Raw genomic sequence first — 17,062 nt, forward strand, 5'->3', positions numbered from 1 at the left:
TGCAAAAAATTTTGAGATAACGCCTCCAAAAAAATGCCCGATTATGAGAATTGTTAATCCCGTCAATACAAGAGAACAAATTATGATAGCTATTTTGCCATCTGAATTTGATTTGCGGTCCCATACATTTAAAAATTCGTCTGACACTATCCTGGCCTTTATTGTCGTTGTATCCGCGAGGATAGATGTATCAACGGGTGATTCAAAAAGTGTCTCCATCGTGGATTTATTCGGGTTGAACTTGGCAACGTTAACATCTGGAGATAATGATTGGCACCGCGTTCTAAAATAATTGTACGCGAACGATTTATCTAAAGCGTAAACGGGAATTTGGATTATATTAAACTGTTCCAGGCCAATGGTAATGTCCCCATATCTTTCCTTCAACTTGGGGTAAGCATGTCGAATTTCTACGTTACCATAATCGGGCAGAGGTTCTAGTAGCCGAAATTTGCACTGGTAGTCAACTCCGATTATCTCTCTTATGCGATTAGTCGTAGAGGTTACATTATCCCCTAAAGATTTCCGCTTATTTTCCACGTATGAATATAAATAATTAAAATAATGGTAGGTTTGGCAGTTACAAGTCACATTAAGTTTTATATTAAGACTTTGAATATTGGGTAGTTTTTGTAGGAGAGTGACACTTGGCTGATTTATAAAATTCTCAGTTAGGGACAAATATCTTAAACTTTGGGGAAAGGACATGTTTTCCAAAGTGGTTATTTCCATGTGTATCAAGCTTAAAGATTCCAAATTGGGGAGAAATGAGTTTGAGAACATTGTAGACACATGTGGCAAAGGGATCCCGAAAAAGTTAATTTCTTTTAAATTACTGCAATATTTAAAGACCAGAGGCGACGCGTCATGAACATACGTATATATCATTTTGAGGGATACTAATTTGGCGCATAAATTTGGGCTCAAAAATTTGTTGGATAAAAGAGTGATATCCCCCTGGAAAAGGGTTAAATTTTCGATATTCAAATCGAATAAAATGTATGAATCATTTTCTAAGAAATTCGTGCGACCTATTTCCATGGTTATGTTTTGCGGTTTTGTCCTCAAAAAACGTGTCAAATTTGCGAATATCCCTGCGACTATCACTAAATTTTGGCAGGATACGTATAAATTGGATTCAATGCTGCATTCGCACATTTTATTTGTTGGACAGTCGTTTGATGAATGGCAAAATATGTTTGCCTGCTTTTTTTCGATTTCTAACAGATCGTACCCCATCATCAACGTGAAACAATCGGTTGGAGTGTACACGAAATTATTTGGCGGGTCACGCGAGGTTAATATTTTTTTAGCCACCCATACATTAAACGCTATGATAAACTCCATAGCGGCGCAATCGCAATTTAACGGATTCTCTTTAACTGAAAAATCAATCAGCTGATTATTCTTTAACAAATTTATTATAATTGCCGGCACATACGTGAACCCGTTACCATATAGTTGAAGAGATCTAAGAGAATTTGGAAGGGTACTGTTATCCGAGAAAACGTTATTAAATAAGAGAGAGTACGATATGGATAATGTTTTAAGAACAGGGAGGTGTTTAGAATTCAAGTAGATTTCTTTATATGGCGTCTCGTCTAACACAAGTTGTTCTAGTAGGGTACTATTCACGAATATCTCCGAGGAAAATTTACTTCCAAAATTTCCTATATAGGAAAAACTTTTTAGATGCCTATTGTAACTTAAAAAATTTTTAGGTATCACAATTATATTATTGTAATACAACTTTAAGGAAATCAAATTAGGTAAAAGGGCGAGCATATTGTCGCATACCGATGAGATAGAGTTGTAAGATAGTGACAAATTTACGTTAGAATTTACGAGCGATACTTTTTTAGAGGAACTGAACTTGAATGGACAAACAGTTTTACTCTCGAACAATGTCGGCGACATTTCAACGAGTAACGAAATGAAATAAGCCCTCGAGTTCAATACGTAATCGAGTTTGGAGGTGATATCGAATAACGGATCTAATTTACTTAGGTCTTTACATTCGATATTTAACCTGAAGGTTTTGTTTAGTTCCCTGGTATCATCTAGCTTACATTCCGAATTTACTAATATAAAAATATATATATAATTCAATTTTATATATGAAGGGGATAATAAAGAACTAACCTCCCATGCCATGGTACAATAATATAGAAATTGTTACAATTATGTAAAACGACATAGTCGGAAGAACGCATTTGTCATTTTTCCGGGATATTTTTACATTGCAATTGTTTTATAATAAATAATAATAATATATATTATATAAAGAGATAAAAAAATAGATAAAAAAATTTAAAATCAATCAATAATCGAAAGCAATAAATACTTACTTTACGCAACAAACCAAGATTAGATTTAAAAAAATAAATAAAAATGAGCCGTGTTTTATCTTAAATAAATAACTATCTCTCAGTTTATAGGCGCTTGAGCAATGGTGTGCAATACAGGTTCTACAAATGAGCGGGCCTTTAGATCTTCCCACGCCCACCTACACTTTAGGCGAAAACGTTAGGCAGTGGACAGGCATAACCAATCAAATTATTTAAAAAAATATATATAAACCCACCTAAGTTGATCTTCTATGATAATCACCCCCCCCCCTCCACATCCCATATATGATATAATGTATTTTTTTTTCTTCTGCTAGAAGGCATTGGAGAAGATCTTCGCTGTCCATTCATAACCGAAAGTTAGATCAAAAAAAAAGGCTGAGTCATGGTCAAATTTAAGAATACATATGTTTGACATGTCGATAAAACTTTGAGAAGTTTAAGTTGTTCATTACATGTTCGATTCGGACATCGATCCGAATTGGGCTTTTTAACATTACCAGCGTGCAATGCCAATAATAAGCTAGGGTTATCGCCTGACTCACAATGAAAACGGTTAAGGAAGTTATTTGTGGATAGAATGCGAATAACATGCTGGAATGTGGGTACGTTGACGGGAAAGAGCTTCGAGGTCGCACAATTGCTAAAAAGAAGAAAGGTACACATCGCCTGCTTACAAGAGACGAGGTGGAATGGAACTAAAGCTCGGGAGTTAGGAGAGGGTTACAAGTTATTCTACAGTCACCAAATCCTAGAAACGGGGTCGGTATCTTTCTAAGCGAATCGTCCAAGGACAAGGTGGTGGAAGTCAAAAGATGTTCAGACAGGTTAATGTGGGTGAAGATTGCAGATCAAGGAGGCTTCCTAACCGCTTTGTGCGCGTATGCTCCTCAAATTGGGTGTGTGGAATCAGAGAAAGATATATTCTTCGATTCATTGGAAAAAGAGATACAAGGAATACGACAGGAAGAAAAGCTAATTATTGGGGCGGACTTCAATGCCCACATAGGAAAAGATCGTCTCGAGTATGAACGAAATCGGCTATGGGCATGGTCTGAAGAACAAGGAAGGGGAAAAACTTCTCCTAGTATCCCAAGCATATGACATGGCGATCGTTAACACTTATTTTCAAAAGCGTGAAGATCATATTGTGACTTAAAGAAGTGGAAAGCATTTTAGTCACATTGACTATCTGCTTATACGGCGAAAGGATTTACGGAGGATCAAAGATTGCAAAGTAATACCGGGAGAAGAAATCGCCAGGCAACATCGTCCACTTGTCATGGATCTTGAAAGAAAAGGGTTTTCAGAAAGAAGAAAGGTTTATGAACCTCGAATTAAGTATGATGAAATGCTAAAGGACATGCCGACGAACAATAAATACCATCAGAAAGCCTCCACACTCTTGGGTTCCAGGAAGTTAGAAAATAACGTAGACGACGATTGGGAGACGCTAACTGAAGACATAAAGGAAACGGCGATTCAGATTCTAGGACAGACCAAAGGTGGCAAAGCTTTGAATAGGGAACTATGGTAGTGGAATCAATCGGTTAGGGATTTCATCGAAAGAAAAAAAATTCTATATAGACGGTGGCATAAATCTAAAAAGTCGGAGGATTATCAAGAATATGGGGAGGCAAAGAGAGGTGCGAAGAAGGCCGTTGCAATAGCGAAGAATGCTGCGTACACCGAGATGGCAAACAAACTGGATCATAAAGGGAGCGACAGGCTTATGTACAAATTGGCTAAGATAAGGTAGAAGAAAAGTCTAAATGTCGGAGTCCTTAAAATAGTCAAAAATGAGGAGGGTAAAACCTTATTCAAGCCGTAGGAGGCGATGGAAAGGTGGAAAGGATATTTCAAGGAACTTATGAATATTGCTATTGACAAAGATTTCCTTCCAGATATTGAACCAAACATAGTATGGTCGAACTCTTTCAGGAGGATGAAATTAGGAAGCAAACGAACAAGATGCAAAAAGGAAAAGCTAATGGCCCAGATGGAATTCCTATGGAAGCATCGGTCGGATGGCGGGAAGAAGGAGACACGACCATGACGAACCTCCTTAACAAGATATTGGGAGAAGAACGAATTCCTAATCAGGAGAACGAGCACGATTATACCCTTATTCAAAGGCAAAGGAGACAATTAGGAGTGTGGTAATTACAGAGGTATCAAGCTAACTTGCCACTCCTTGAAACTTATGGAAAGGATCTTAGTAACAAGGCTGAAGAACGATATGGAAATATCGACTAACCAATTCGGATTTGTGGCCGGATCCACAATCGATCCGATCTTCGCACTAAGACAAATGATGGATAAATATGGAGAAAAGAAAAGAAACCTACATATGGTCTTTATTGACTTGGAGAAAGCTTATGACACGGTCCCTCGCGATTTAATATGGTGGTGCTTGAGAAAACAAAATATCCCTGACGCATATGTACGGCTTATGAAATATATCTATGAAGCCTCAACTTCTTGCGTTAGAACGACAGTTGGAGACTATAAACCTTTTGGGGTTAAATTGGATTACATCAAGGATCTGATCTAAGTCCTTTTTTATTCAATATAATTATGGACACGATAACAAGAGACATCCAGAAGCCATCTCCTTGGTGTATGCTATATGCCGATGATATAGTACTATGCGAAGAGACAAAGGAGAAAGTATTCGAAGAAACCGAAAAGTGGTCAAAACGCTTAGCTGGATATGGTTTAAAGGTCAACAATCGAAAAACGGTATACATGGAGATAAACGTTACAGACACCCCATCGCTGGATGACCAATTAAAGTACCCATAAGTAGACAGGTTTACATACCTAGGATGTTACATCAAGAGGGAGGTTGCGCAAAAGAAGTCAATGCACGGATCCAAAAAGGATGGCTTAGATGGCGAAGTATATCCGGTGTAATGTGCGACAAAAAGATGCCAATATGGTGAAAAGCAAATCTTACAAATCCATCGTAAGACCGGTGTTACTCTATGGAAGTGAAACATTGGCAGAAGCCACGGAGATGAGAATGATACGGTGGAGCTTGGGGTATACTAAACTCGACCCTATGACGAATGACTGTCTCCGAGCAAAATGGGTATATTCAACCTATGGCGGACTGGATAAACGAAAATCGATTAAGGTGGTATGATCATATACTAAGAAGGGAGACGAATGATGTAAATCGAAAAGTATTGGACATGGAGGTGCCGGGGAAGAGAGAAAGAGGACGACCTCGAGTTACGTGGAAAGGTCAAGTAGACAAAGTTATGATGACTAAGAAGATAAATTTCGGACATGGCCCTTACTCGATCAAGATAGAAGAAACTTATCAAAACAAACACCACTACTGTGGGACCATATGCATGATAAAGAAGAGAGGGTGCCATCTCTTCTTTTTTTTATATAGATTTTTCCCTTTTATGCACATTCTGAAGACCTGCCAAATCGATCTTTCTCGATTTAAGGCATTTGAGAGAAGAAAATGCTCTTGGCATCTTTACACTTCGAAGGTCCGTAACGAACTCCGAATATGTTTGTGTTTAGAGCTTTCAATGTTCTTGAATTGTTTAAGCATTACCAAGTTATCACTTATTTATTCAATGAAACGTGGTATTCAAACAGTGAGATGATTTTTACCAACATAAAATGATCCGAAGGAATAATTTGAAATTTCCATATTTATAAAGAGTATATAAAATATGCGAAAGTCTGGAAAAGACTAGAAAGCAATAGGTAGAAAATGCCTTAGAATTAAAAAAAAATAGATTCTTATTTCAATACTCAAAAATTTTCAATATCCTTAATAATACTTATATTAATTCAAAAAATATAGGAAGATTGGTGAATGAATCATCTTAGAAAAATAAAATCTAAATCATTATTATAGGAAATATGTCACATTTACACATCTAAAAAGTCTGTTTAAAAAAATATATTTATTTATAAACTTTTAACACATTAATATATATATATCATGAAAACATGACGATGGGGATAATAAAGAAAAAAAAAATTATAAAGAATACAATTAGAATCTTAACCAAAAATATGATATAAACAAACGCCGAAAATCTTTCAAAATGGAAGGTTAGAAGTTCTGAAGCTACTACTCACCTCATTACTAGGATCATTGTTTAGGACTATCAATAAAGATATGGTAATCAAAGTATTCCGTCATTGAAGTCAACTGAGCCTTTTCTTTTTCATACTGTACTCTTCTATAGATAAATTTTTTTTTTAATTATAAATAAATAAATATATAAGAACTTTTTAATTACTAATTATTTGAAAGTTGTATGTATGTGAAAAATTGTATAAAATTTTGCAATATTTTACAATTTTTATAACTTTAAGGCCACGCTTCGAGCTCAATTATATCCAAAGAGGTCTAAAATTAAAGGGAATATATTTTGCCAAAAATGCCCATTTTTTTTTACCTTTAGAGGCCAGCATCTCAGCATGCTGTTCGGAGTTGAAGGTTAAAATTTTATTTTTTTTCTAGTTAAAATATAATGCAAATCTAATAAAAAAAAAAACTTTTTTAGAAAAATCTGAGGAGATAGAGTTGAAACTCATGTTCATTTACCTTAGAATTAAATTCCACCATATATATATACTCGAGAACTATAAGTATGATAATTAAATGTAATAGTTACTTAGCATCTTCTTCAGCCTGAATTTCAGCAGGTGTTTCTAATTATTTAAAAAAAAATAGTTATATATATCTCTATTAGTTAAGGGTTATGTTCTTTTACTTTGAGGTCATAGGCTAGCTAATGAGGTTTAATTGAGTCATCTCAACCCCCTCTTTCTCAAAATTAGTTGTTTTTTTTTAAATTTTTTATATATTTGGAGAAATGGAAATGGTCATAGGCATAAAATAACCCATCTCCATTAACTTTTATTCTAAAAAAAAAACTTTAAAAAACGGGAAAAAAACAAAAATTAAATATCATTTTAAGGCAAAATTTTTAAACATTTTTAAAAATTAAAATTAGATTTATTATTAATTAACAAATACATTTTAGGGTTGTGTCCTAAATATATTGAAAAAAAAACCTCAAAATTTATATATTTTCGCAAATTAATAAAATTATTAAACGTGTCCGAAATCTTCTTTTATTTTTTTTATATAAAAAAAACAAGAAAAAAAACAAATAACCAAATAAACACAAAAAAACGAAAAAAACAAAAAAAACGATTTTTTTTGGTAAATGATGAAAAAGGATTAAGAAAATTTTATTTTTACATTAAAAATAGATTATATTATTTATTTTTTTTCAAAATTAATAAATTTATTTATTTATATTTATTATATTACAGTCTTAACAAAAATGAGCCAAATATATATTAAATGAATTGTGATAAAGTTAGCTCTCCGTAACTTTTAGCATTCTGAAAAATTTGGTTCATAAAATTAAATCGCAATATCTGAACCAAGTGAATTCCTATTCCTCAGATAGAACATACAATTCGATGCAGATTTATGTTGTTCCCTTTTGGGAACTCAATTATGTTTTTCTTAGATTATTTTTTTTTTATAAAAAATTTTTATAGTTATTATTTTAATAATTTATAGAATAAAAAAATATATATTGCAACAAATTATTGATAGATTATAATTTTAAGATGATTGTAATAATGAGAAAAATCTAAAGATCTCTTCCCCAGCATTGCTATGACCCTCCCCCTCCCACCTAGTTTCCTCAAACATTGTAGTACGACCCTATTAAGATTTTTAGCCTAAATAATACTATATAAGCCTGGAATTTTGCTCGAAGATGGCAAAAGAGTTTGAGCCTCTGTTTGCTAAATCTCGAAGCTTAATTAAAACTAATTTGGCTAAGATCGCCAATTTACCATGTAGCAATTGATTTCCGAAGAGTGGGTCCTGATATGAGTAGAACACTTTTATATGTTTCATTATTAAACTTTTTGTTTAGTTATAACCTATTAGGTTTAAGTTGTAAGAGGCATATTCCCATCAAATAAATTTAAGCTAACTTAGAAAGTAATAGAAAAAATATATTAGAATTATTAAAAAAAAAACTTATGTCGATTTTTGAGCACTATGAATCTGATTGGTAAAAAAAAAAGAACGTTTTCTTCGTAGAAAATGGTAAAATTTAAAATAATTATCTAAAAAATATCGTAATAAAGGGTATTCTTTTATTCTTACTTACTCACCTGGTCGTAAAATAGGCACTTTATTTTTTTTAAATAAAAACGGTGATATCAACTTTAAAATAATATATACAATATAATAAAATAAAATAAGCCTCTCTCTTTTCTTCTCTTCTCTTCTCTTTTCTTCTCTTCTCTTCTCTTCTCTTCTCTTCTCTTCTCTTCTCTTCTCTTCTCTTCTCTTCTCTTCTCTTCTCTTCTCTCTCTTCTCTCTTCTTCTTCTTCTCTTCTCTTCTCTTCTCTTCTCTTCTCTTCTTCTCTCTTCTCTTCTCTTCTCTTCTCTTCTCTTCTTCTTCTCTTCTCTTCTCTTCTCTCTCTTCTCTTCTCTTCTCTTCTCTTCTCTCTCTTCTCTCTCTCTTCTCTTCTCTTCTCTTCTTCTCTCTTCTCTTCTCTTCTCTTCTTCTTCTTCTCTCTCTTCTCTTCTCTTCTCTTCTCTTCTCTTCTCTTCTCTTCTCTCTCTTCTTCTTCTTCTCTTCTTCTCTTCTCTTCTCTTCTCTTCTCTTCTCTTCTCTTCTCTTCTCTTCTTCTCTTCTCTTCTCTTCTCTTCTCTTCTTCTCTTCTCTTCTCTTCTCTTCTCTTCTCTTAGTGGCCTTTAAATACTAATGGTATATATATATATATTATTTACTCATTGGTTTATCGCTTTTAATTTTTCGATTTGCAAAAAAATTTGAACATTTCAAGATTATGCCTGCAAAAAAATTTGAGATAACGCCTCCAAAAAAATACCCGATTATGAGAATTGTTAATCCCATCAATACAAGAGAACAAATTATGATAGCTATTTTTCCATCTGAATTTGATTTGCGATCCCATACATTTAAAAATTCGTTTGACACTATCCTGGCCTTTATTGTCGTTGTATCCACGAGGATAGATGTATCAATGGGTGATTCATAAAGTGTCTCCTTCGTGGATTTATTCGGGTTGAACTTGGCAACGTTAACGTCTGAAGATAATGATTCGCACCGCGTTCTAAAATAATTGTATGCGAAAGATTTATCTAAAGCGTAAACGGGAATTAGGATTATATTAAACTGTTCCAGGCCTATGGTAATGTCCCCATATCTTTCCTTCAACTTGGGGTAAGCATGTCGAATTTCTACGTTACCATAATCTGGCAGGGGTTCTAGGAGCCGAAATTTGCACTGGTAGTCAACTCCGATTATTTCTCTGATGCGATTAGTCGTAGAGGTTATATTATCCCCTAAAGATTTCTGCTTATTTTCCACGTATGAGTATAAATAATTAAAATAATGATAGGTTTGACAGTTACAAATCACTTCAAGGCTCATATAAATACGTTGAATATTAGGAAGACTCTGTAGGAGAGCACCAGTTGGCTGTTTTATATAATTTCTTGTCAGGGACAAATATCTTAAACTTTGGGGAAAGGACATATTTTCCAAAGTGGTTATTCCCATGGAATTCAAGCTTAAAGATTCCAAATTGGGGAGAAATGAGTTTGAAAACATTGTAGACATATTTGGCAAACGGATTCCGTGAAAGAAGATTTCTCTTAAATTACTGCAATATTTAAAGACCAGAGGCGACGCGTCATGAATATACGTGTATAAAATTTTGAGATATACTAATTTTGAGCATAAATTAAGGCTTAAAAATTTGTTGGATAAAAGGGTGATATCCCCCTGGAAAAAGCTTAAATTTTTGATATGTAAATCGGATAAAATGTATGAGTCATTTTCTAAGAAATACGTTTGAGATATATCCATGACTATGTTTTGAGGTTTTGTCCTCAGAAAACGCGTCAAATTTGCAAATATCCCCGGTTCTATCACTAAATTCTGGCAGGATACGATATAATTGGGTGTATTGCTGCATTCGCACATTCTATTTGTTGGACAGGCCTTTGTGGATGATTGGCAAATTATGTTTGCCTGCTTTTTTTCGATTTCTAACAGATCGTACGCCATCATCGGCGTGTAACATTCAGTTGGAGTGTACACAAAATTGTTTGAAGGGTCATGCGAGGTTAATATTTTCTTAGACACCCATACATTAAACGCTATGATAAACTCCATCGCGACGCAATCGCAATATAACGGATTATCCTTGATCGAAAAATCGATCAGCTGATTATTCTTTATAAAATTTGTTATAATTGCCGGCACTTGCGTGAACGCGTTATCCTTTAGTTGAAGATATTTAAGAGAATTTGGAAGGGTACTGTTATCCGAGAAAACGTTATTTAATAAGAGAGCGCCGGATATGGATAATGTGTTAAGAACGTGGAGGTGCTCAGAATTCATGTAGATTTCTTTATATGGTGTCTGGTCTAAAATAAGTTGTTCTAAGAGAGTACTATTCACGAATATCTCCGAGGAAAATTTATTTCCAAAATTTCCTATAAAGGAAAATCTTTTTAGATGCCTATTGTAACAAAAAAAATTTAAAGGTAGCACACTTATATTATTGTAATCCAACTTTAAGGAAATCAAATTTGGTAAAAGGGCGAGCATATTGTCGCATACCGATGAGATAGAGTTGAAAGATAGTGTCAAATTAACGTTAGAATTTACGAGCGATATTTTTTTAGAGGAACTGAACTTGAATGGACAAACAGTTTTACCCACAAACAATATCGGCGACCATTGAATGAGCAACGAAATAAAATAAGCGCTCGAGTTCAATACGTAATCGAGTTTGGAGGTGATATCGAATAACGGATCTAATTTATTTAGGTCTTTACATTCGATATATAACCTGAAAGTTTTGTTGAGTTCCCTGGTATCATTTAGTTTACATTCCGAATTTACTAAAAATATATATATAATTATAATTCAATTTATGTATGAAGGGATAATAATGAACTAACCTCCCATGCCATGGTATAACAATATAAAAATTGTTACAATTATGTATAACGACATAGTCGGAAGAACGCATTTGAGATTTTTCTGGGATATTTCACATTGCCTTTTGTATTATATGAAGAGATAAAAAATAAAAAATATGATCATCAATCAATAATCAAAAGCATTAATTACTTACTTTACGCAACAAACCAAATTTGATTTAAAATAATTAAAGGCAATTTAAGATAAAATTGATTTATCTTGAATAAATAATTAACACCGAATTTATAGTACTTAAGAAGTGGTAATACATAGGGGGTTCTGCGATGGGGGGGGGGGGGGGATTAATCCAAGTATTACCAAAAAAAATTAAACATTGAATTGACTAGTTAATGTTATTTTTGTCTGGTGAGTTTAATACATTTTTCGGGCGAAATGAAAAAATCGAGCTTATATTTGCTAAGAACTATAAATTTTTTTAAAAAAAATTTATTTCACAATATTGCATATCGTATAAGTTTAACTAAAATCATATTAAAATAAAGTGCTAAAACTAACCAATCAAATGATTTGAAAATTATAAAACCCGTCTAAACAGACCTATAACCCCCCCCCCCCATATATGATATAATATATAAAAATTTTATCAGTAGTCAGGGGAGAAGTCTTTGGATTAGATCCGTTGATCATCGTGTCAATATTCATAATCGAAAGTCAAATCAAAAAAAAGTTGGACTCCTAAAGCTCGCAGTTGGGAGGGATTGGGATAGGTAAAACACTTGAATAAATATGAGGACAATTTAACACAATATTTGAAGTTTAAAAACTTAATTGTCAGAGTCATATTTAAGAAAACTGCTGCCCTGTCAATAAAACTTTAAAAAGTCAAGTATGTTCATTATATATTCGATTCCGAACCAGTAATCTAAGATTTTATCATTTTTGAAAACTGGTCAATTCGTTTTGGGGTGTTAATAAAAGATTCTCCGATATGCAAGGTGAACTGTTTTAGACCTTCCTAACGTCATACTGTCACATGCTGTCATGTCATCAACACTTAGAAAAATTTTTCAAAAAAATAATTAAATTCAGGTTTAGTTGTTATAATTGCTAAGTAAATATATGAGATTTAGGTTATTATGAAGACCGATTTATGTGACGAACCAAAAATATCTAACTCATAGGAGAAGTATGAGAGGTCTAACCCACTGGTAAGGCTAAATAAAATGAGGCTGGCTGGGCAATTTGAATAAACTATTTTTTCAGGTCGGAACTTGTAAAAGTCGAATCAAAATAGATTTTTTAAAAAAATACTTCAAAATTACATGACCGGGCTATATTTATTAAAAGCTAGGCCTATAATCCGTTTTAAATTTTTTCGAATTTGCTCAGGTCTAACCTATATTTTGCATTACAAGCTACTGGCTTTAATCAGTTTTAGTGGCGGGATTGACAAAAATATTATCTAGAACAAGTATTCATCTACAATAAAGTGGGTAAGAAGAAATATGCATTTATTTCAACAATTTCAGCAAAATTCAATTTTATATTTTAAAGTCTAAACCAAGAATGGAGCCCAAGCAGCTATAAAGCATGACAAAATGTTGAATCTGAGTTAGCAAGTTCTGTGACGGTAGGATTAAAATTTGTTAAAAAACGGGCAGGCAAGGCTAAAATATATAAACAATGAGATGAATTTGAAATATTTTGCTGGAGAAACTGACCGAACAGTACACAGTATGCATAAGCAGCACATGATAAATTTATTCAAGCCTCTAAAAAACTTGTGAGAAATTTTTCTCTCAAAATAATATTGTTGATTGATTATATATTTAAATAAATTTAAATTTGAATAGTTAATTTTAGTTTTATTTGAATATTGTTTATTTTTAAAATATATTTAAGTTGATTGTTTAATATGTTCAAATTAACTTTTTTTTTTATATATATATGTTTTTAGATATAAAGAAATATTATATGATAATAAATAATTTTTGATTTTAAAAAGAATTAATTTAAATAGTTTCTTAAAGTCAAACACTTTCTTTTATGGTGCCCTGGTTACGGTGGTACGTTTTTCGTTTTAAATTAAAGTTAAATGATATAAGTTTAAAAAAAAAATAAAAAAATATCCTTACCTTGAATTCTTTAGTAAAAATATAAAGTAAACGAATTACTTATCAAATTCGTCGTTCGATATTGGAGATGATATAAGGACAAATAAAATTTTTTGACTATTCTTTTTGATAGTCAAAATTTTATCCAAATTTACAAAATTATAAAAGAATCAAATATTATTCACTACCTTACCTATTATGATTATCTTATCTATTGTGACGATTGCTTAATCCTTTGAGATGACTCTATTTATATGACTACCTATTGTGACGATTGCTTAATCCATTGAGATGACTCTATTTATATGACTACCTATTGTGATGACTATCTAACCTATGGAGACTGCTTAACCTATGGAGACTGCTTAACCTATGGAGATGACTACCTATTATGACTACCTTATCTATTGTGACTACCTAATCTACTGAGATGACTATCTAACCTATGGAGACTGCGTAACCTATGGAGACTGCTTAACCTATGGAGATGACTACCTATTATGACTACCTTATCTATTGTGACTACCTAATCTACTGAGATGACTATCTAACCTATGGAGACTGCGTAACCTATGGAGATGACTAAGAAGAAAAGTTATTAAAAATTAAAATTTTATGCCAGGATAAAGGCATGTTATAAATTTTTAAAATCACTAAAATGTAAAATCATAATGGATATATTTGAACACACTAAAAGCCTTTAAAAAATTATTTACTTAAATTCTTAGTGAAATATTATTTTTTGATTTCTTGAATGATGACCAATTGTTGTAAATTAACTAATCCTAAAAATGAATTCTTAGCTATAATTAAATATAAACGATTATAAATCCTAAACAAGAAGATAAAACTTTAATTTTAAATATATTAAAGTGTAATTAAAACATATGAATTAAAAGGGATTGATTTAAATAACCCTTATAAGTAATACTTAATATGATAAAAATGTTTTTGAAATAAAGCTTTTGAAGACAAAAGGTTATGTAAAAATTAAACATCATTATTTTAGAAAAATATTGTGTGAAATTTTAAATTTTTTTTAAGAGAGGGAAATGTGCATAATATTTGCATATTTTAACCTCGGAGATTGAAAATAAATTAAAATAAATATTAAAACGCTACTAATTAAATATTGAAACGCTAAAAAATGTAAAACGCAAAAAATGTAAAACGCTAAAAGTATAAAACGCTATGATTAACTTAACACCTAAAAAAATAATAGAATAATCATTATGATTTATCATTCCTTATTCTGGATTTTATTCGTTATTCCATAAATTATCATTCCTTATTACATATTTTATTGTTCCGAAATTCAAAATTTTATTCGTGCATATTATTCATATATTTGATTTGATCAACTATTCCAAATTACATATTCCGATTTATTCCAAATTCCAATATTCAACTGGATTAATGATAATAACAATTTTGAGAAATGTGAACAACATACGATATGGATATCAAGCCTACAAAAAACGTACAAACTTACGCAACTCTAATAAACGATTTTATCAAACCTACGTGATAGAATCAAGCCTACGAAAACATTTGAGACTTATGCGTTAACCAAGAAGAAACCTAGTACAATCGAAACAGGAAAAACTTCTAGGACAACAAGCTCTCGATGACTGCTGAGAAGAAGCTTCGTTATTTGTAGAAGAGGGGGAATGTTGATTGATTATATATTTAAATAAATTTAAATTTGAATAGTTAATTTTAGTTTTATTTGAATATTGTTTATTTTTAAAATATATTTAAGTTGATTGTTTAATATGTTCAAATTAACTTTTTTATATATATATATATGTTTTTAGATTAAAGAAATAATATATGATAATAAATAATTTTTGATTTTAAAAAGAATTAATTTAAATAGTTTCTTAAAGTCAAACACTTTCTTTTAAATATAAAAATATATTTATAATATAACGTAGATTACTAGTTTCAAAAATATTAATAAAGTTTGTACCCCTTTTTCTTTCATTCTAAGATGATTTCCAGACGAGAACAACAAAAGGTTCCATGTGCATGTTTCAAGCAATTTTTCGCCTCTTTCATGTACTAATAAATGAGGCTCGAGGCCCAGCAACTACAAAGTTTTCTTTTTTTTTATATACTTAAAAAAAAAAATTGATTCGACAAATTATTATCCTTTGTTTGAAAATAAAATTTATAGAAATATGCATTGGAAAAACATTCTGTTGGGAAAGAGTCTATGAAATTAAGATTATATTATATAATATTTGTTTTCCCTCCATTTTTATTTCCTAGGGTTGCCATGAACAACTCCAAGTTAGTGAAGGTTACGGTCCGGTCTGGCCACGGTCTTAAAAAAACGGACCAGATCGGTTTGTTGACCTTCACTACTCCAAATTATAAAAGTATTCAATTTATTAGTGATGCAAATGTTTTAATAATGTTTCTACCATGCCATTCATTTGGGTTTACTTTATTTGTTATTTCTTCAAAACATAGCTTTTATGTGTACGTGTATAGTTAGTATGTACTAGAAACTAAAATCTGTTGCATTAGCTCTAAAAAGGACAATTGGCTGCTTGACTTATGAAGCACATGCAAATATCAAGACATCCACTTATAAAATAGAGAGCATTTGTAAGATGATCAAAAATAATGGAATTTTTGAAGGCTTTCAGGTTTTATATTTAATATAGCTTTTGGTAATAATGATATAAATATTTAATATTTGGGTAAGATTATAACAATATTAGTAATATTCATGACAATATAATATTGAAGATGTGTAAGAGGATGAAATAAGTAGATTAAGATAATTGATGTTCATAGCACCTAGAAAGAAAGTTCTAAATTATTTTATATTTAATTTTTTAACATAAATGAATAAAACTTCTAATCAAATATAGGATCTTCAATTATCTTATATTGCCTGGTCATAATCTATGTTCCTGTCACAATTTAAATTTCGTTGCCAGTGAATGCTGAAGGAGCTTTATCGAATAAGAATTTTAAAAAGGTGTCAATCCACATTTTCTAAATGCCAAATTCTGTGGAATAAACCAATGACATATATAATAACTAGACTGACGATTCATTCATTAAAAGTGTACATCAATGCAAATCAGCTGGAGACGCCATCTTGGTTACAGTAATCATTATTAAAATTTTAAACGAGCCTAATTTATTCCTATATCTGATGGAAACTTTATTGAAGAATTAACGGATTATCGAGATAATAAGGAAGCAAGTTATCAATTTATTAGTAGCTTTTTACATGAGAATAATTACTATATGTGTTACCAAAATGGCGGGTCCAGCTGATTTGCTTTTAACGACGCTTAAAAATGCATTTTAATGAATGAATCGTCAGTCTAGGTATTATATATGTCATTGGAATAAACAGACTGAATCATTTAAGGTGTCAGATGTCTTCAAAAAATTAATTAGGCCGTTACTTATAAACACCCAACACGGAATAATGTTTAAAATGCTATGAAACTATTAGCATTGTTTCTGGATGAGAAAATATTAGTAATGAATTATATATCTGATCAAGTAGTGTTCGTGTGACAGATAATTACAAATTAGTATTAGACTATATTTTAACATATCTTAATTT

General features: G+C 31.6%; 2 protein-coding genes across 2 annotated transcripts; both read left to right on the forward strand.

Moving 5' to 3' along the window:
• The first annotated feature begins 3,179 nt into the window (after positions 1–3,179).
• Positions 3,180–3,885, forward strand: LOC135924521 (uncharacterized). The gene is made up of 2 exons (XM_065459579.1): positions 3,180–3,373; positions 3,510–3,885. The coding sequence occupies exons 1-2, from the start codon at positions 3,180–3,182 to the stop codon at positions 3,883–3,885; spliced, it is 570 nt and encodes a 189-aa protein (XP_065315651.1).
• Positions 3,886–4,551: 666 nt separating this feature from the next.
• On the forward strand, positions 4,552–4,902 carry LOC135924522 (uncharacterized). The gene has a single exon (XM_065459580.1). It carries the CDS (start codon positions 4,552–4,554, stop codon positions 4,900–4,902), a length of 351 nt encoding a protein of 116 aa, XP_065315652.1.
• The last annotated feature ends 12,160 nt before the right edge of the window (positions 4,903–17,062 follow it).

Source organism: Gordionus sp. m RMFG-2023, chromosome 2 (assembly GCF_954871325.1).
Source record: "Gordionus sp. m RMFG-2023 chromosome 2, tfGorSpeb1-WG-v2, whole genome shotgun sequence".
In the NCBI taxonomy this organism is placed as follows: Eukaryota; Metazoa; Nematomorpha; class Gordioida; order Chordodea; family Parachordodidae; genus Gordionus; species Gordionus sp. m RMFG-2023.

What these genes read in the sequence shown, in the direction of transcription:
- LOC135924521 (XM_065459579.1), top strand. Translation starts at nt 3,180, where the DNA reads ATGTGGGTGAAGATTGCAGATCAAGGAGGCTTCCTAACCGCTTTGTGC. An exon ending in ATAGGAAAAGATCGTCTCGA is followed by an intron (nt 3,374 to 3,509) that starts GTATGAACGAAA and finishes TGTGACTTAAAG; the next exon opens with AAGTGGAAAGCATTTTAGTC.
- LOC135924522 (XM_065459580.1), top strand. Translation starts at nt 4,552, where the DNA reads ATGGAAAGGATCTTAGTAACAAGGCTGAAGAACGATATGGAAATATCG.